Below are 21,106 nucleotides of genomic sequence, written 5' to 3'. Positions count from 1 at the left end.
TGGGTATAAAATTTCAGTTTTACAAGATAAAAAAAGTTATGGAGATGGATGGTGGTGATTGTTGCATACTATTATGAAGGTATGCTACTGAACTGTACACTTAAAAATGATTAAGATGCTAAATTTTATGTTACGTAAATTTTACAATAAAAATGAAAAGGAAGAAAAACTATTGCTCATATATTTTGTATGGTTTTTTTTTTAGTTATTTAAGTTAATGCATTTGTGTTATTTTATCATGCCCAGAAGCAAAATATCTTCAGGGTTTTTTTTTTTAACGTTTATTTATTTTTGATAGAGAGACAGAGATAGAGACCGAGAATGAGCAGAGGAAGGGCAGAGAGAGACAGAGACAAGAATCCAAAGCAGGCTCCAGGCTCTGAGCTGTAAGCACAGAGCCCAATGCAGGGCTCAAACTCATGAGCCATGAGATCTGAGCTGAAGTTGCATGCTCAGTCAACTGAGCCACCCAGGCACCCCTTCAGTCGGTCATCTCTTTCGGTATCCACCAACTGCATCTGTGCATCTAATCTCATTTTTTTCATCCTTATAAAATATGCAGCCAGGTTTTCAATACTATGTTTTGTCTTCTGAATATCATCAGAACCATGTCTCGTTGGCTAGGGAGATGAGAACTTCAAAATCAAAGATGTTTCATTGACTCAGAATCTCAAAGCTATCAGAGGCATTTGGGTTTCATATTCACCTAGATATGCAAACATAATAATAATGATGACAACAATAATAATACATAAAATTTGTTTAGAAATTGCAGTGTGCTAGACATTGTACTGAGTACTTTCATTAACTCCTAATAGCAACACTTCAGGACGAACTACTTTTATAGATGAGACACTGAGTCTTAGAAATGTTGAGCAGCTTTCCCAGTGTAACTCCTCTGGGAAGTCTTAGAAGTGGGCTTAAAAGTCTGGGTATTTCAATCCTATGTTATGCTGTCTCCAAGATTCTAAAATAACTATGGCCCTTTACATGTATGACTTTAACTATGAAATACAGCTCAGCCATTATTGGGGGGAAATGTACCACAATTTCTTGCAGCTCACATCTCTAGCTTGATTTATTACAGGTTTATCAGGTCAACTATAAAGGCAAAGTGGATATATTTTCTGAAATTAAGATATATGCTAATTTTAGTTCCGTTGATATGCACTGATGAATTTTTAAAAGGCTTTCATTTATTTTTTTGTTAAAGAATTTGATGACTAGTGTATAATTTTTTACATTGAAATTATTAATCCCTTAGTAAATTTCCTCTTGTTTTTTAGTTTTCAGAGAAATTTAAAGTTTTACTTCTTATTTGGCTAATATTAAGTAATGGTATCTATTAAGTAATGGGTCTATTCTTTCTTTTATTGTTTTTTAACGTTTATTTATTTTTGAGAGAGAGAGAGAGACAGAGCGAGATCGGGGGAAGGGCAGAGAGAGAGGGAGACACAGAATCTGATGCAGGCTCCAGGCTCTGAGCCGTCAGCACAGTGCCCGATGCAAGGCCCAACCCCACGAACCATGAGACCATGACCCCAACTGAAGTTGGATGCCTAACCCACTGAGCCACCCAGGCACCCCATAAATGGATCTATTCTAATGAATGTGCTACTAGTCCTTTGTATACTTACTATGCTCCCAAGCAGTCTTCAAGCCAGTAGTAATTTTGGTAATTTTTTTTCCTCAAACTTTCCCTTAAAAAAAAAAGAACAAATGAAATTCCAGAGCTGCCCCTCCGAAGGGGGTGCATGCGTTACTGTCTCTATCCATTCTGCTGTCTGCGGAAGTTTCACATCTGAAGGGTGTGCAGCCCATCATGAAGGCGGACACACACACCCGTTGTAGCACTTCTGATGACGAGGGAGGGGGGAAGACCGCACAGCAGAGGCACCGCCAGCCGCATCCCAGGCAGGGTCCCATCCCACATCATCACCTCAGAGCCAGCCTTTTGCCACCACAAAGAAAGTGAAAGATTTGTCAAAAATGTGTAGCCTCTGTTTCTCACTTAGAAGAATGCGAGTGAAAAGAAATAATCTTTCTGAAGTGATACTGAATTCTGGAGACAGATTTGAACATTGCTATTGGGATGACGAACTCTTGGACGGTGGGTTGATGTATTGTGCTTGGTGGGGGGTGGTACAGGAGAGAAGATGAACTAACATTTCCAGCCACCCACCATGTGCCAGACATACTTCCACGTGTCATCAACATTCTGTGAGGCAGCCGAGACAGCATTATCCCCATTATGTAGTTTCAAAATGCAACTCAGAGACAAAGTAAGTGATTCACGAGAAACACAATTTAAGTACCACAGCTGGTATTCAAATCCAGGTCTTCCTGGCTCCCATGGCCATAATTTTTCACTACTCCAGAGGGTTCTCACGGCCTTGGATTGTGCACGCTTAAGTAGCGCCCGCGCCATGCCCTGATTTCTGAATGTTAGACTGAACATATCCATTGCTCTCAACCATTCGTGATTTTCTTCTAACAACTTCATGACTTAATAATCTATATGATTTTTAAGGCCCCTTGTAAAGTTTACCTTTGTGTTCAAGAAAATCTCAGATGCCATTTAACACACACATATGCACACACCCACCCACCCACCCACACACACACACACAAATTAAATTGTCCCTTCTGTCAGAATCACACCATATCCTGTAGCAATTAAAAGAAATCCAACATTCACCTGTACTTTTTCTAATCTCCAAGCTGGAGGGTTTTTTTCTGAATTTAAAATTTGTTACAAATGTTTATGCAATATTACTTTATCCCTTAATTTCTCATAAATACTTTACCAAGGATGAATATTGTGGGATCAACAATGTTTATTTTAATACTTCAGTAAATGGGGGAATTCTTCTAGCCATTAAGTGTATTAATTTTATCCATATTCCCATAGGTAATCTGCCACATTCTAAAACTAAAAATATAATAAACTATCAAATGAGGACCTCAGAAAAAACAATCAACTTGACAAAGGTAAGAAAATGCATTTTGCATGACAGTGAGTCTAAGAATATAACCTTTACAATGGCAATGTTTGTGTGCTCCTAAAAGTAAGCATCATTTTCCTTAGTTTTTCCTTTTTGATCTTTCTTTTCTGCTTAAGCAGTTATGTTATGTTCATATTACTGCTAGCCGCTAAAATAATCATGCATTTATGATATATTCCTAACTCTTCTTTTATAGCTCATTTTAATATTACGCTAGGAGCAACTCAAAGTATATTAGTGAAGGTCCGAGATAGTCACATTCTGTATAAGACCAATTAAAATTCCAATGCAGCTGATGAAACAATTACCCTACAGTAAAAATATTAACATTTTGTCATTTTATGTATTTGAATGCATAGCCTGTGATAACCCAAAGGAAATTCCACGTGCTCCCTGTGGATCATAAAGTACAATAGATAACAAAGCGTCACTGTCTTTCTCGGTCTCTGTAGGGTGAAACTGGAGAAGCCACACGTCACGCCATAGAGACAACCAACATGAAAACACAAACAGTTGCATCATATTTTAGAGTAAGATATTAAATTATGCTGTGTTGTGCTTAAGAATGTCATTTGTTCTAAATGAGACTTACAGATCAAAAACTAGTAGCAAATATCAGAGTGCTATTCACAAAATAAAATTCTCATTACATTCCATTTACTATTTGTTAGATACAGAATATAGTAGAGAATACTGTCAAAAAGCTATGGATTGGTTTGCTTTGATATTTTACCTATAAAATGATTGCATACTAAGTCCACCGTAATGGAGGTTTGTATACCTTGGTTAAAATTTGTCCAAAGAACCAAATGCATTTCTACTAGAATAAAACCTGACAGCATTTTTAATTCAATGCTATGATAGCTACCAATTCTCCTTCCCACTCCTAGATGATTTTAGGGTGGACAGATGGGGCAAGCCTGAGCATCCAGGTCCATTCCATGTCTCCCTGCACATAGACGAGATGAAAACCTCAAAAGAAAAATAGAACTGGTATAATCATGGGGCAAGGAGTAGGGACACCAGGGAAACACAGTAACATGCCAAGAAAGTCAGTCACTGTGTCCCTAGCATTGGATCAAGGTGGCCTTTCTTCCTTAGACAATATGGGAGAAGAGAAGGACAGGGAGTCCTTTTCTTCCTCTGTGTTCTGAACAATTCTAGATAATTCTGCCCTCATTATTGGTTTCAGTTCTTATTTATCTCTTTTGATAAAATCATATGAATCAGCCAAAGAAAAGGAAGAAAATGCCAACTGAAAATTGGAAATTATTAATAGTATAATTTAAGACAGGAGGGGAAGGGGAGGAAATTGGGTTAAATTTACTGTAAGTGTTTGGCGATTGCATCCAGTTTTCTAACAGAATCATGAAGTATTTTTTAAAATAACTGGGTAGTTTTATTAGATATTTTCAAGTCCTAAACTCCTCACAGACAGTGTGTGCTTAATCATCTTTGAGTAGCATCTGCTCACACACACACATTTATGTGTACATATATGCTCAATATCTCACATTTGCAGCTGGTCCATTCACCTTACATGAGAACTACAGCACAGCTGAATTACCAAGCATATGTACACACAGATTATTTTCTTTTTTTAAGTGAGTTATCCAAGACCATTCTCATTCCACTGTTGTTGACATCAAACACCGTGTGTCTGCTTAAGCCATTCATTCATAAAATCGTTTAATCCTCAGGCTGAAGTGAAAAGTGATAGAAGATAATTCCGTATAGTATATAACATATTTTTAAAGTAATTTTTCATTCTGTGGAGAAGGAATATAGTGTAATACCATGCCTTGGTCCCTAAGAAAAACCAATATTTAAATTGTAGCAAGCTCTTGCTCAGAATGCCAGTGACAGATATATCACCTTTGTATCCCCAGTGCCTGGCAGATGTTTGTGTGATGGCTCACATATAAATGTAATGGAAAAGGACTCCGAAGTGGTAACCTCAGCTGTTTGAGGATCACACAGGAGTTTCAGTGCCCAAGAAGAAGCCATGCCAAGCCAAGGCTTTGTCAGTTGTGCAATTCCAGTATTTGGTTTGCACCAGGGTATTTTATAACCCTAGGCTTGTATATTTCCAACACTAAAAGAAATCCAACTGACAACAGCTGCCTGTGTTCATACATTCATTACCTTGCCAATAAATTGCAATGCTGGCTTTAACATATTCACTGTCTGAGATTCCACTTTTAATTGAACTATGATTATCCTGATATGTTATGCTCAGTTGTCCAGTAATTGGCTACCATTGTAACAAGGTATTGCTGAAAACACAATTTTCAGGGGCCCCTGGGTGGCTCAGTCGGTTAAGCGTCCGACTTCGGCTCAGGTCGTGATCTCACGGTCCGTGAGTTCGAGCCCCGCGTCGGGCTCTGTGCTGACAGCTCAGAGCCTGGAGCCTGTTTCAGATTCTGTGTCTCCCTCTCTCTCTGACCCTCCCCCGTTCATGCTTTGTCTCTCTCTGTCTCAAAAATAAATAAACATTAAAAAAAAACCACAATTTTCATATCTATGTGACTTTGAAAATTCTAAAATAAATAAGAAAATTATCGAACTTGAGCAGATTAGAGTACTTAAATGAATTTGCTTATTTTTGTAACTCCTATGTCCTATATATTAAACTGCTTTAACTTCTCATTCCTTATTTAAAAATTTTTTTAATGTTTATTTGTTTTTGAGAGAGAGAGACAGAGTGTGAACAGGGGAGGGGCAGAGAGAGAGGAAGACATAGAATCCGAAGCAGGCTCCAGGCTCTGAGCTGTCAGCACAGAGCCCAGTGTGGGGCTCAAACCCACAAACCGTGAGATTATAACCCAAACCAAAGTTGGACGCTCAACCGACTCAGCCACCCAGGCACCCCTCTCATTCTTTATTTTAAACTAGGAGATGATTCTGATAGGCATTGATGGGTTTACTTTCATACTTTCTATAAAGAAAGAGTTGAATAAGGAAATTAATGGTATAAGGAGGAAATTAAGTTGTATGCCTAAATACTGTATGTCAGCAAGCTTCCCTAAGAGGATATAATTACTAACAAACAAACTATACCAAAAGGAATTTTATCTATTCATTAAAGTTGCTTTAAGAATGTACATGAAACCTTTTAATGGCTAAGTTCCAAGTTATTGCCTCTACATTTTTGAGTAAATACAGATTTTTAAAAATATGCTATAAATAAAATTTTCATTAATATGCATATTCCTCCATTGACTGTGAATTCATGTGAACATGTATAACATCCAGGTTTCAGCGTTTTTTCTTATAGTAAAAAGAAATACCTGCAACCTTCTAAATTTTTATATGCTACACTGGGAAATTTATTTTTGTTCCATATTATAGTATTCTCTGATGGATTTGTTATCTAAAATGATGGTGGGCCAACCTCATTTTGTCCGGTGCATCAAACCAAATAATGACCGTCAGGCAAGAAAATACGACAGAGAGAAAGTTCTCCTACAGCTTCGCTACACAGGAATTCTGGAAACAGCAAGAATTCGAAGGCTGGGGTACTCACATCGGATACTTTTTGCTAACTTTATAAAGCGGTATGTGGAACTCTTTTCAAGTTTCCATGTACAGTTTATAGAGAAATTCATCAGAAGAATTATAGGAAGCAAAATAGGGAAGAGAATGACTTAGGTGTTCTAGGAGGGAGGCATTTTGTTTTTGCAAAAGATGTTGTACTGAAAGAAAAAGTAACTGGGGCTAAGAGTTTTCTATTGTCACCTGGGAGATCCTGTGTGGTCACATGGGATAAATGTCATGGGCAGTATGATTGAAAGGCCTAAGCTTCTGTACTGAGCAGTTAGAGGTTCTGGGTTGGGTGACCATTGGGCTGTACCAGTGATTCTCAACAGGGAGAAATTTTGCTCTTCAAAGAACATTTGTCAATGTCTGGAGACATTTTGTTTGTCACAACTGGTGGGATTGAGGGTTGTTGTTGGCATCTAGTGCATAAAATCCAAAGATGCTGTTAAGCATCCTACCATCCACAGGAGAGCCCCCCACAGCAAATAATTATCCATCCTAAAATGTTAACAGTGCCGAGATTGAGAAAACCTGGCCTATTCAGAACCATTTTCCTCATTTAATAAATCTACCGTGACTGCCTAGTGGAATTGTTATAAGGATCAAATGAGACATTATCTCTGACAGTGATTTAGAAGACATAAAGACTCAATTAAGTATGAGGTCCTTTTTAATATTTGAGATTAATGTAAAATGAATTAAGCTATACATTAAATATATTTTATTAAGTAATATATTTATAGTGATATAGAGGTTCAATATATTCCTTATATATTTAATATTTTAAATGCTCACGTTTCTGATATTTATCAATTCTGTGATTACTATTACCTATTAAATTTGAAGTTTCAATTTTCAACAGTATTACCATTTTCAGGTAAAACCTAGCATTTGAGGTAAAACCTAGCAATTTTCAGGTAAAACCTAACATTCTCTGGCCTTTTTCAGAGTGTATAAATTAGGATTAAGAACAAAACAAAATTTCTAACTCCCTCCTCCCAAAACAAAACAAAACAAAACAAAACATCTTACCTTGTGTCAAGCATTCTTTCACTTGGGGTAACCAAAAGACCCTTACTAAATAAAATGAGAATCCTAATTATTTTTGCAAATTTTCATTTTTTCAGCAATCTGTAGTAGTTTTTGCCTCCCCTCACCCTTTTGACCCACTGGCAAAGAAACGAAAGGTATTTTTTTAAAAATGTTTAAAAGAATTCAGGTATTATTTCTCAGTCTTTTGGCTAAGATCAAGTGAAAGAATTCAGGAATTCAGTAAGTAATTACTGCCTAGCTTGTTTTTTAAGAAATAAATTTTGGGGCACCTAAGTGGCTCAGTCAGTTAAACATCTGACCTCAGCTCAGGTCATAATTTCATGGTTCGAGCCCTGTGTCAGGCTCTGTGCTGATAGCTCAGAGCCTGGAGCCTGCTTCGGATTCTGTTTCTCCCTCTCTCTCTCTCTCTCTGCCCCTCCCCTGTTCATGCTCTGTCTCTCTGTCTCTCAAAAATAATAAATAAACATTAAAATTTTTTTAATTAAATAAACAATATTAATATAATATTACTATAACTACCATGGAATTTCAGTGACCTTTTCTTTATGTGCAAAGTACTGTGCTAAGCATTGCAGAGGACACCACATTTTAAAACTGTCTTAAACCTCGAGAATTGACACTCCCAGTTAAAATTTTCAAAGTCACAGGCATGGAAAGTTAATAAGCAATGCAGGGTAATAAGTACCAAGATCCAAGTGAATGGTATACACAGTGCAAGAGGTCAGAAGAGATAAATTTATGTCCAGGAGGGCTGATAAGAGAGAATATTAGGAAAGAAGGTTCAAACTGGAATCTGATGGTAGGTACAGTTTGTGGAAAAGACAGGAAAGGTCTTTCTCACTGTACTGTTTGGCATGTCAAAAGCTAGAGGGACTTGGTTGGATTTGCCGGGATTAGCACAGTAGGTATTAGTGAAGTGACAGAAATTGACAGAAGATAAGATGGGAAAACTGATCAGGTTAAAAATTATGTACAGAGAGCCTTGAATGACATAGTGAACTTACCGTTTCAGTTCTCCATGGTTTTACAATATGGACAGTAAAGAGGACTAAACCTACTTTTTGACAATATTACAGTTGAAAGTCGCTTATTTGGCAGGTCAGAAGTGAGATTAAATTTATAAATGTATTTCAAAGTCCCATGCTATATAAAATAGCAAATTACTGCATGATAAATGAGGAAGGAAAAAAAACTCAGTATACAGAGAATATGTGCAGCTGTTCTAAATACAGGAAGTCCCAGAAATAAAAGACTAAACCTTTTCTCTGTCACTAATTTGAAAGCTTTCATCTAAATTGGCGTAGATTCTTAGGAGGCAGAACAATTTGCAAAGGCCCTGTGGAGGTGTAAATAGGACTACATAATTCTCCTCTGTCCTGTCTTAGCCTTTGACCAACCCTTCTTGTATGATGCAAAATTCATCAGATTCTTTGTTCTGTTGTAGATAAACTCTTCTGTTTTGTGACAAAGAAATAATCTTACAAGAAGAGACACAATATGGAATTACTTTGCACAGGGTTTTTGCTGTAGCTATTTCAAATGAACTCTTATCCTAAGAAGCTACCATAGTGAGCTCCATTTTTCCACTAGACACCTATACACAATGGTTTGGCTACCAGAACTCTAAGTCAACCAGAACGTATTGAAGACAGTAGTATAGTGAAGTAGGTAAGTACACACGCTTTGAAATCAGGAAGCCCAAGTTCAAACCCCAATTCTGTCACATCTAAATGTGTGACTTTGTTCAAAGTTACTTCGAGTAACTTCTATAAGCTTTAAGCCTCAGTCTTTCTTATCTGCAAGTAGGGATGATAACTGTATCTACTCTGTATATGGTTATGAGCATTAAATTAAATAATATATATGAAGTTTATTGATAGACCCAAATGTCATCAATACGTATTAGCTATATTATTTTCATTATTCTTGCCTCAGCCCCAAGCTCCCCAAATTGCTTATTACCTACAGTGCCGTGGTCTTGAATCCCACAGCATAAGTCATGAAGCTAGTCCATAAAAAACAAAGCAGCAGCCAGTATGTTGCCTTTAAAGCAAGTCTTTAAAACAAGGGATGCAGCAAAGCAAGAGTCTGGGGGCTTTCCCAGTGCAACTGGTCTACCTACATGTTTATTTCCATAGCAAGTCCCAGAGGCAGGTCATTAGACCTTCAGCAGACATTTAATTAAGCACCCACTACATTCTAGTCCTTGAAAAAAAGATTAACCCAAATCTTATTCCAAAGATTAAAGATCCAAAGAATAATGAAAGAGCTTCTGATGTTAACAAACTCACAGACTAGCTGTGGAAACAAGGACCTAATTACGTTATCATACAACGTAATGTAAACTCCAGGGACGAGGGTACTGTGTTCACGGCTCCATCCCCAGCACTTACAAAGGTGCCTGGCACATAGTAGGCACTCCATAAATATTTATGAAGCGAATGAGAGAGTAGTGGATATTTTTAATAAAAGTATACACAGGGCACTCTGAAAGCATGACATAGAGAAGGTAGAAGTGAGGAGGAAAGGGGAAGACTTCTTAGATTATAGTAGAAATTCAGATAAAGCAGAGAATCATAAAAGTCATATATAAATATATACTATAAATATCACATTTTAACTTGGAACATGAACATCTATTCGTTTTTCAGCCTTTTGATACAGGCTCAGTTTTTTTCTTTGAATAAAAGTTCCATGAATTGGAGTTTATTGACTCTTTTTTTAAGTGTATTTATTTATTTTGAGAGAGAGAGAACACAAGCAGAGGAGGGGCAGAGAAAGAGAGAATCCCAAGCAGGCTCCGTGCTGTCAGCACTGAGCCCCATGTGGAGCTCCATCTCCTAACCCTGCGATCATGATCAGAGCCAAAATCGAGAGCCAGACACTTAACCGACCGAGCTACCCAAGCACCCCATAGTGACTCTTCCTTGCATGAGTTACCAATAATCCCTTACTTGCAATTTCTAGTTAATGTTTCTTGAGGTGAAGCAGGAAATTGAAGATAACTAGTGAAACAATCACAGGGCTGACTATTTCTTGATTCTTAAGATTCTCCTCAACCCTTTGTAATAGCTTTAGACCACTTCTTTCTGAAGTCTTACCAAAGCATTTGATGCAGTTGTGTAGAAACAACTCTCTGGCTTTCCTCACTCATATTTCATCAGTTTGCGTCATACGGTTTTGAATCCTGTCACCTCAAGCGCAGCTGGCAGACACGGGTCTGGCAGCAGACACAACTCTCCCGGCAGGAGCAGGAGCCCATGGGGACACCCCTGAGAACTAGTATCCACGAGCTCCAGGTGTGTGTGGACAGCAGTCAGTGCATCTAACACAGGGGAGGAGACTGTCAGTTAGCCCAGTTAGTCTCTTCATTGAAGATGCATGAGAAAGAGTTTCTAGAATATTGGAAGAGTCGATCTTCCTTAAAGGAACAACCAGGGAGGATCAAGGACATACAGACAGAGAGAATAACACATACAAATAACACAACACTTAATAAGATGAAAATCTGATCATGTCCTTTCCCAACTTGGAAGTCTCATACAAAGGCATAGAGGCATGAGCAAACATGGCCTTCTGGCATAATTTTAAATAATTTTTATTACCAGAGCTCAGGCTGTCCACAGAAAAGAGCAGAAGGTAAGACTGGGAAGGCAGGCAGGGATACAGAGGAGGGAGGGAGTTCTCATGCTGGTCTTCATACATGTCACCTAATTTTAAATGACTGCTTTTTGGCAGGTGTGACCTTTGCATTTCCTACATTTCCACTGCTCTCCAACTTACCTATGTTATGTGCCTAGCCTTTGAAAGCACCTGTTTTTGCCATCATGGCTTAGAGCTTGGGTTTTCTCAGAGCCTTCCAAGTCGGGAAAGGGCCTGATCAGATTTTCATCTTATTAAGACAATTCAGACAGACCTGGGGGAGGGAGAGTGAGAACAGACATAACCAGTTGGAAGGCAATTATGGAAGTCAAGTTGAGAAGTGATGATAAGTAAGTTCAAGGCAATGCCTGTAGGAATAGAGAGAAAGAAATGGATTTCAGAGAGATTCTTAAGCTTGATGGATACACTGAGTGGAGAATAGGGAAGAATCTAGGATGACACACAGATTTTTATCACCTTTGAAAAAAATAGTGACATCATTCTCAGAGGTAGGAACTAGCAGAGGAAAGGCAAGGTGATGAATTGGAGTGTCTGTGAGATAACCAGGTGGGGGAGCAAAGCAGGCAGTCAGAAGTGATGTGTTCAGAGTTTGTGTAAAGAGGGCCACAGATGAAGATTTAGGAATCATCCAGTCCGCATGTAGATGAGACCCCTGTGGAGAGAGCTCAGAAAGAAATGGGACATTGGAGAACACTTGCATTTGAGCAGAACGTCTAAATATGAGGCATGTCAGGGAGACTGATGGGGGGAGGGGGATAAGCAGGGAGGCAAGGTGGGATGCAAACATGGGGATACTCAAGACAGAGAAAAGGGTCAACAATAGTAAATGCAGAAAACAACACTTAGGATTATGATGGAAGACATCCCTTTAGAGTTCATCACTAAAAGATCTTTATGTGATTAAATAAGAGTCCTTATTACTATGTGATTAAATCAGATTCCAGGAGCTGCTGATTAATGGGAAGTAGAGAAATGGAGACAATTATTTTAAGCAATCTTTCAACTTCTCTGTGAAGTGGGTGGGCTACAGAGAATCGTTTCAGGTGAGACATACTTAGAGGGTTTGTCTTGAACTAAATGGAAGGCACCAGAAGAGAGAAAAGGGCTTGAAAAAGGAGAGGAGGAAGAGATGACCTCTAGAACACAGGCAGATGGAGAGTGGATATCTCCTCTGAAGAAGAAGGGAAGAATCGATAATGGACAAACAGATCTGTAGCCGGGGAGGAAGCCAGCAGAGCTTGCATCTGGTGGCCTCTGGTAAAATAGAAGATACATTTATCTGCTGAGAGCAGCGCAGAGGGCAGGGGCAGGTGGGAGATTTGAACAGGACAGGAGAGATGAAACAGTTGTGAGGATTGAGTGAGGAAAGTAGTTGTGGACACCAATCAGGATTCTTGGTGTCCTTGTGGACTCGGCTGACTCAGGAAGCCACAAGGCCATAGGGGAGCGTGCTGTGAATGATTTTTCTCTGGCAGATCTCCAAGGCCTGACAGGAGGGCAGAGAACAATGATTGGCTGGTCCAGGTTTGTATGTTTGCAGAGCATGTGCGACAAAAGACCAAGAGAGGGAGCATGAGAAGAAGGGTTGCTCATATGATGAGCCACGAGATCCTGGCTAGATCTGGAAAGAAGTAAAACCAGGAGATAGTTGGTAGGCTGGAAGGGTAGAGTAGCTCCTCAGTCACAACGTGTCCACGAGCAAGTTTAGTCCTCAAGTTGGCAGGCCTAAAGAATGAGGGGACGTTAACGGGCACTCCCTGAGGTTATTTGCACAGATGACAAAAGCTATGACCATCACTTCTTTCTAGACCATTCTAGGCCAGGATTCTCCAAAGAGCCTAACAGAAAAGAGTTCATCTGCATGTTTATCAAGGATGAAACTTGGAGCTGGAGTGTGTTCTTTTTAGAGGTTTTATCTACAGGCTCATTTTTAGATGAAGAAATTGACATTTACAGAGGTTCCATGATGTGTCCATGTTTACACGGGTAATTAGTCTCTAGGATGAGAACTCAGCTCTCCTGACCATGCCACCTCACTCTTCCACACACATGGCCTCTGTTTTGAAATTCAAAACCTACCAAAACTTGATGCTTTGTTTCCTCTGGATCAGCAGGTTAATCCTGCACCAAGAAATTAAATAAGGGCATGTTGGAAACCCTAGAAAACTGCACAAGATTGTTGACCATGGTCAACTGGTTTTTCTTTCTGTAATTCACCTGGTGGCCTGTTTCAGTTTTCTCCTGCATTAACCCCTTAACTCACTTCTTCCCCTCAATTACTGATGTATTAAGCCAATAGAGAAAACCTCCAGTGAGACACAAAGTGTACCTCAAAGGACAGTGCTCGATGGTGTGTATACAGTAGTAGGAGGTTTGCAGAGAATTAAACTCCTTCATCCAATTTTAAGATCAGCTTCCAATGTTTTTGTGAAGGTGAAAAAATGAAATATTTCCCTTTGCTTCTTGCCACTGCAATCCTTCTGCTTTTAGTACCCAGAAAAATGCTGTTCCTCTTAAAATACCCCACTAACTTTTTTTTCTTTTTTAGCGATGGAGTTTTTGTGGGAGATTTCAGTGATCAGTGTTGAAAAGTAATCACTAAACTGAGAAAACAATGCTCAAATCTATACAAACGAATTGGTCTGGATTTGTGTCAGTCTACTTTAGGATTCTGAGAAGGGTCCTGTGCATTGAGTCTGGGAATCTCTTTCTTCCCTGCACAGAACTGTCAAGTATCCACCAGGCTACTGAGGCATGGAAACTTTATGAAATACTAACCAGCACTTTCTCCCACTCGAAGGTACCATGTTCTCTGCTACAAGTGGAATGAAGAACCCCCAGTGAGCCCTGACACCTGTGCCACCATTTTGGAAAAAGCTGGTCTGGATAACTGGGCTCTTGGAAAAACGAAAGTAATGTTTGCATGTAATTTTCAAGGACAAATAATAATTGTAAATGTGTTGGATTTACTGAGAATTATAACATTTTCCAGTGCTTGAAAATATTATGGCTTTTTTATGTTACAGAAGCTCTAGCTTAAACTAGGGAATTAAGTTGACAAATTCATAAAGGTTTTCTTCTTCAGCAGAATTAAACACTTTGTTGTCATAAAGGTTTCTTTTAAGAAATTCAAGAGAAGTTTCTCTTGAAGATTTATCCAAAAAAAAAAAAGATGAAATTTAGAGTGAGTACATTTCATTTCAAGTAGTATTAAAAACATACTGAGATATATTCTCTTTTTTATCACCACAAATATAGTCTATAAATATTCAGAATGTGTTAATATATATTAATATCATATAATATATACAGAATATATTCTGTAGAAAATCATAATGATCTGAACAGGATCCTAATATTTTTTTTTCCTAATTCTCAAATCTGCTTCTGTTGTAAACTTCAAATTTATCTGGAGCAAAATATTCACCATTGCTAGTAGACTTGCTATAAGGGTTTGGCTATCACTGTGTTTATGTTTATGTTGAGACCGGAGAGATTTTAGCTTATTTAATCACTTAGAGAATGAAGAAAAAAAATCATAACAGATTTTGCGTATGGAAGTAAGATAGGTGGCTGCTTGGAGAAAGGATGCATTAGGCTCCTCAGATAGCCTCAAAGCATTACAAAATGGGGATAAGGAAATAAAGAGGGTACCAGGCCTTAGGGGTACACTGAATATATCATTGGGGGGAGGATTGAGAAAAGAGTCAATCTAAAGAAAAGTCCTCAGAGACTGACCTTCAAGAATAACCACTGTCAGCCATATTGACTGAAACAAACATCCACATTAGTCGTGTCTAGGGGTGGAAGATATGGGAGAGAATTTTCATGTTTACAAAAGAAGCTACTCCTTAACAACTTAAGGGATTTTAAAAAATATTTATCTTAGACCGAGTGTCTTACATATTCAGTAATCCATATTTACTTCAGTAGTTAGCAAGGCGAAATTCTGAGCACTAAAAAAGATGTGTATCTTATTTATACCATTTTCTTTTAGATGATCACAAAGATGAATTTTGTCAGGCTGAAGTCTCACGATTTATGGCCTGAAACACATGCCTAACTTCAAATGGAGTTTTAACTCGTAAAAAGGGCCTTTTGCAGTTCCAGTCCTACATGGTATTTAAGTAGCATTTTAAAGCTGTTTGTATTTTTCCACTTCACCTTTTCCAACTCATTAAGATGAATAAAAGTATTCAATACAGAAACATTTCTAATGCTGCACAAAAAAAATAATAAGAAAAGATGACCTTTTTGAACAGACTGAATTTTAAATGAATTGTCAACAGTAGAATGGACTAAATAAATTAGCATCCAGAGTCCCATAGAAATTAAAACTAAATTCCGTCAAACCCTGTAATGCTAACCTGCCTGTGGTGCCAAGCTTTCAAGTCATGGAGCTGCAAAGAGGGTTCTGCTTTCAGTGTTACCAGTTCTTATGACTCCGCTGTTAAATTTGAATTTAAGTGACTTTCTTAGTGGATTCAATAAACTTTCTTTTAGGTGACTTTTATTAGTAAATGTATCCATTAAAAGAAAAAAAAATCTTCCTATTTCCTGGGGGAGTTTGAAAACTCTTAAATGAGAATAACTCCAGGCCTGCAGGCCCCTCCGTTTCTTCAATTCATTTCGATTTTAGAATGATTGAAAGTCAGTCCTCCTTTCTCCGTGGGGGCCACTGAGTCTAGCAGGAATGTTGTTCTGTCTGGGGCCACTCTCTGCCTTAGTCCCTCCACTGACAACATGAGAGGCCCTGAAGGACGGTGCCCTGCCTTATTCACCTTTGTATCCTCAGCAGATGAGTACACACAGCAGGTGTCAATAAACATTTGATGAGTGAATTGCTATAGCTGTAAGTGTCCTCTGTCTTACAGCTAGATTTGTAAGACTTTTTAATTTGAAAAATACAGTTGTCTTTTTGAAAACATAAAAATCTAGTTTTGTTCACAGTATATGATGCTAAAACTTTGATACAAGAGCTGACCATCCTCCATTCTTATTGGCCCAGTCAACAAAACCTAGTTAACTGGCTGCAAAGAACAGTATGATTGCTAAACAATATTTGTTCTCAAAGAGAGGTTTTCTTCAAGAATAAAAATGTAAAATGTAGCAAAATCCAGGCCAAACAAGCAGAAGATAGTGATTTCCAAAATCTGAAAAAGATTTAGAATATAATCTGTTCTTCATAGCGTATGACTATTTCGCATTGGTGTGCCCTAGTTTTATCTGTATTTTATTTTCACTCTTTTAAGGTGTTCCTTAAATATTATCATGTGGAACAGTTAAATTTAATGCGAAAGGAAGCCATTGACAAGCTTATTTTGATTCAAGCCTGTGTCAGAGGATTCTTGGATTCAAGGAGGTACCAAAAAATACAGGAGAAAAGAAAAGAGAGTGCTATAATAATACAGTCAGGTAATCACTCAGATGGTCTCACCGTGTAACAAAACTTAATGTTATGTTCAGATATGGACATCTAATCTTATATTCAAACCCCCATTCTTATGTAGCTTTTGTATTTAATTCCAGACTCGGTTACGTTGATGCTTTCTCTATACTAAATCTAAATCTGATTGCTTCAGTGATTGACACTTTTAATATTTGAATGTTTTGTTTTAAATAAAATAATTTAATTTTTAGATTTTCTGTCAAGCATCAATGAAATACAATTGACCTCTTGTGCAAGATACAAGTGATTAAATTAGTTACAGATCTCAGGAATCATATTATTATAATCCATTGGACAATAACACTTTTCCTACTTTATTCCAAAGGTTACACTTGCCACAATGTTTGACCACTTGATTAAATCTCATTATGTTAAAGGGCATCCGTTTCTTTCTATTAACTGTAGGTAAATAATATTTATAATAATACTTTACACATTTTTATTAAAATGTATCAATAGACTTTAGATTTCACTTTCCATTTTTCAATAAGAAACTAAATTTAGAACCTGGTATGGTTCAGTGAAGCATCTTCCACAACGTGTTGAGTGGACTTCCATAGTAAAAACTATATTCTCCCGTGTAACCTGATATGCACACATACTACATGCAATGCACTCTGATATTTTCTGTTCTGGCTTATCCCACTTCATTTTTAGATGCTAGATTTGGCCCACTAATCCATTTTATGATCCACTATGATCTGCAGCCTGCCTTCTGAGGAGCACTGACATGGGGGACAGAATAGCTGACTAACATTTGAGAGATTCCTGTTCCAGTCTCGGGTCTGTCAGATCGTAAGGGCTCATCTCTTCGGGGATTTTAAAGCCCTTAACTTCTCCCTGCGGCATCAAAATGCAAATCCCTAAAATTTGGGATCAGATTCTTTATCCACAGTTTCACAATTTATAAAACACTGAAGAAACGGTTTTTCACAACTCATCTGGCAGTGAAACATGACCTAATATTTATAGTCCTTCATCACTCCTAGTAAAAATATTGGTTTTCTGGAGAAATATTTGTATTTTTGATTATGGAATGCTGCCCTGACATGGGGAATGTTATAGGATATGTGTTATTTGCTCTGAATTACCTTTATAAAATAAAAAAGTTTAAAGCTGAATTCTGAAATCTATCTGGTTCCAAGGATAATTGGCCAAAAAGTCCAAAACATATTCTTAAATAATAGGGGCTTTCTCCTGTAAATAGCTGACGTAATTATTAGCAGATTTAAGCAAATGAATACAGTTTGTCTTTTTCAACAACTTAGCTAATCTCTTTCATTTTAGTTTCATCCCAGTACTGTCCTTAATGCAAAAGGCACTTTAATTATTTTCTTGCTATAGAAGAATCTTGTTAATGAACAATATTTTTTATGAACCTGTCCTATTTGGGCTCTTTAATTTCATTTTCCTGACAATTGATTGTCAAAAAAAATTTGTTTCTATTCACTTAAGTAATGGCTTTTTCTTTATTCTGATTAATGCTACTCTGGACCTTGTATGTTTCAGCTGCAAGAGGACATCTAGTCAGGAAACAAAGAAAAGAAATTGTTAACACAAAAAACACAGCAGTAACAACTCTTCAGACTCATGATCAGCAATTTGACTACAAGAAAAACTTTGAAAATAAAAGGTATATTGATGTTCATTTTTATACCATTTTGACATTATACATTTTTCAAATCTGTAAAGTCAAAATAAAGTTCACAGTCTTTCTTGTACCTAATCAGGCTCCTAATACCAGTGCATTAAATGTCAGTGAACACCCAGTGGCCACTCTTGTGTTCTTTATCCTATTTGGGAGTTCACTGGCATTTCACACTGATGACCACACTTTTCTTCCATAGTTTTTTTTCTTCCTAGGCTTCTGCTGGATTGCACTCTGCATTTCTGCTCCTAATTCTGAGTATCCTTTGCTAACTCCTCCTCCCGTCCCCATATTTAAATCCTCCTCCACATCTGAATATCATCTCTGGGCTTTCTCATTCATTCCCATGGTGTTAATAATCAGTATACCGTAACTCCTAAGCCAGAATCCAACCTTCAAAGCATGACACTTTGCCCTTTCTTCTCTTGAGCCTCCATATCTATATTTCTGAGTGCTTATTAGCAGATCCACCTGAATGCATTTATACATAAAGCTGTATGGTAAGCTGTGAAGACATGTAGATAGATGAGACAAAATCCTGATCCTCAAATTGCCCATAGAAACATGGGAAGGAAATATAACCAATAAATATGTGATTCTAATAACACAAGTTAACTCTGCTAGAAAAATATGCAAATTGTGCAGTAGGGCATGGAAGATCTTGGTAGGGATTAGGGGAAGAGAAAGTATATAGATTTTGCCTCAGTGGTAAAGCTTGAATTGATCGAAAGAAGAAAGAGTGGTCTCCAGGGAAATGAAGATCATTCCAGCCCCAATCCCAGGACCCTTGTCTTTTTTTTTTAATCTATTGGGATTCAGTTGACCTATAACACTGTGTCACTTTCAGGTGTACAACATGAGGATTTGGTGCACATATATATTGTGAAATAATTAACACAGTGAAGTTCGTTAACACATTTATCACCTCAATAATTACAACTCTGTGTGTGTATGTGTGTGGTGACAACATTTAAGAACACCTGTCTTAGCAACTCTTGAGTCTATAATACAGTACTGTTAACAATCACCATGCTGTATATTAGATCCCAAGAACTTATTCATCTTTTTAAAATTTTAAGTTTTATTGATGTGTAATTAACATACAAAATTATAAGATATTTGAAGTGTGCATCATGATGATCTGATATGCATCTGCATTGTGGAAAGATTCCCCCATCTAATTCATTACCACGTCCATCACCTTACATAGTTCCTTTTTGTGCTTTTTTGGTGAGAACATTGAAATTCTACTCCTTTAGCAAAATTCAGTTATACAAAACCATGTGTAGTCCCATGTTTTATATGAGATCCTCAGACCTACCTATTCCTCTAATGGCTGGAAGGCTGTATCCTTTTTCCAGCCTCTCCCTCCTATTTCTTCTACCTCCCCCTCAAAACCACAACTGTCCATTTGTGTGGGTTTGACTTTTTGTCTTCTTTTTCAGATTCCACACATAAGTGATACTATGCAGTATTTGTCTTCCTCGGTCTGATTTATTGCGTCCATGTTGTCACAAATGGCAGGATTCCTTCTCTCTTGTGGCTGAATGATACTCCATTGAATATGTATACCATATCTTCTTTATCCATTCATCCTTTAATGGTCACTTAGGTTATTTCCGTGTCTTGACTGTTGTGAATGATACTGCAATGAACATTGAAGTGCAGATAGCTCTTTGAGATCATTGCTTTGTTTTTTGATTTGGGGGGGGGGGGATGTACAACCAGAAGTAGGATTGCTGGATCATATGGTAGTGCTATTTTTAGTTTTTTGAGGAACCTCCATATCATTTTCCAAACTGGCAGCAATTTACATTCCCACCAGCACAGCATTCTCAGTACATAAGGATTCTCTTTTCTTCACACCTTCACCAATGCTTGTTTTCTCTTGTCTTTTGTGATGATAGCCATTCTAACAGGTGTGAAGTGATACCTCATCATGGTTTGGATTTGCATTTCCAAATGTTGAGGCCCTTTTCATGTACCTGTTAGTCATTTTTTCATCACCTTTAAAAATGCTTGTTCACATCCTCTGCCCATTTTTAAGTCAGGTTGTTCATTGTTTTGCTATTAAGTAGTATGAGTTCTTCATATATTTTTGGATATTAACCCTTTGTCACGTCTGTGCGTTGCAAATATTTTCTCCCATTGCGTAGGTTGCCTTTTCATTTTATTGATGGTTTCCTTTGCTGTACAGAAGCTTTTTCATTTTATGTAGTCGCACTAGTTTATTTTTGCTTTTGTTGCTTTTGCTTTCAGTATCAAATCCAAAAAAAAAAAAAAAATATTGCCAAACCAAAGTCAAGGAGCTTACCACCTATATTTTCTCCTCAGAGTTTTATGATTTCAGGTCTTATGTCCAAGTCTTTAAATTCATTTTGAGTTGATTTTTGTATATAGTATAAGATAGGAATCCAGTTTAATTATTTTGCATGTGTCTGTCTAATTTTCCCAAAACCATTTATTGAAGAGACTATTCCACCCCCATTGTATATTCTTGGTTCTTCTGTCCTGAATTAATTGGCCATAAATGTGTGTGTTTATTTTGGGCTCTCTATTCTGTCCCATTGATCTGTGAGTTTGTTTTTATGCCGATTCCACTCTGTTTTGATTACTATAGCTCTGTGGTAGTTTGCTTATCTTTTTCTCATTAATTATACTTTGATTAGTATAGGCATTCTCTGGGGGTGTTATGAAGGTGTTCAAAATACTAGCATAGCCATTCGTTAAAATTATGGGTTCTTGGTA

At 37.6% G+C, this 21,106-nt stretch overlaps 1 protein-coding gene across 6 annotated transcripts in view; it reads left to right on the top strand.

Annotated features, from left to right (window-relative positions):
• Positions 1-21,106, top strand: part of MYO3A (myosin IIIA) — a 254,494-nt gene that overhangs the window by 184,895 nt on the left and 48,493 nt on the right. For 5 of the 6 annotated variants that reach the window (XM_058681663.1, XM_058681668.1, XM_058681665.1 and 2 more), the window contains 6 exons: positions 2,912-2,991; positions 3,458-3,535; positions 6,357-6,562; positions 14,062-14,173; positions 16,514-16,676; positions 18,220-18,343. In XM_058681663.1, coding sequence (XP_058537646.1) covers positions 2,912-2,991; positions 3,458-3,535; positions 6,357-6,562; positions 14,062-14,173; positions 16,514-16,676; positions 18,220-18,343 — 763 coding nt within the window. Of the gene's footprint in view, positions 1-2,911; positions 2,992-3,457; positions 3,536-6,356; positions 6,563-14,061; positions 14,174-16,513; positions 16,677-18,219; positions 18,344-21,106 lie in introns of those variants that run through there. The other variant, XM_058681666.1, reaches the window with a different exon arrangement.

This window comes from Neofelis nebulosa, chromosome 8 (genome assembly GCF_028018385.1).
Source record: "Neofelis nebulosa isolate mNeoNeb1 chromosome 8, mNeoNeb1.pri, whole genome shotgun sequence".
In the NCBI taxonomy this organism is placed as follows: Eukaryota; Metazoa; Chordata; class Mammalia; order Carnivora; family Felidae; genus Neofelis; species Neofelis nebulosa.
The sequence above is the reverse complement of the archived record's forward strand: the minus strand, read 5'-3'. Positions and strand labels throughout refer to the sequence as shown.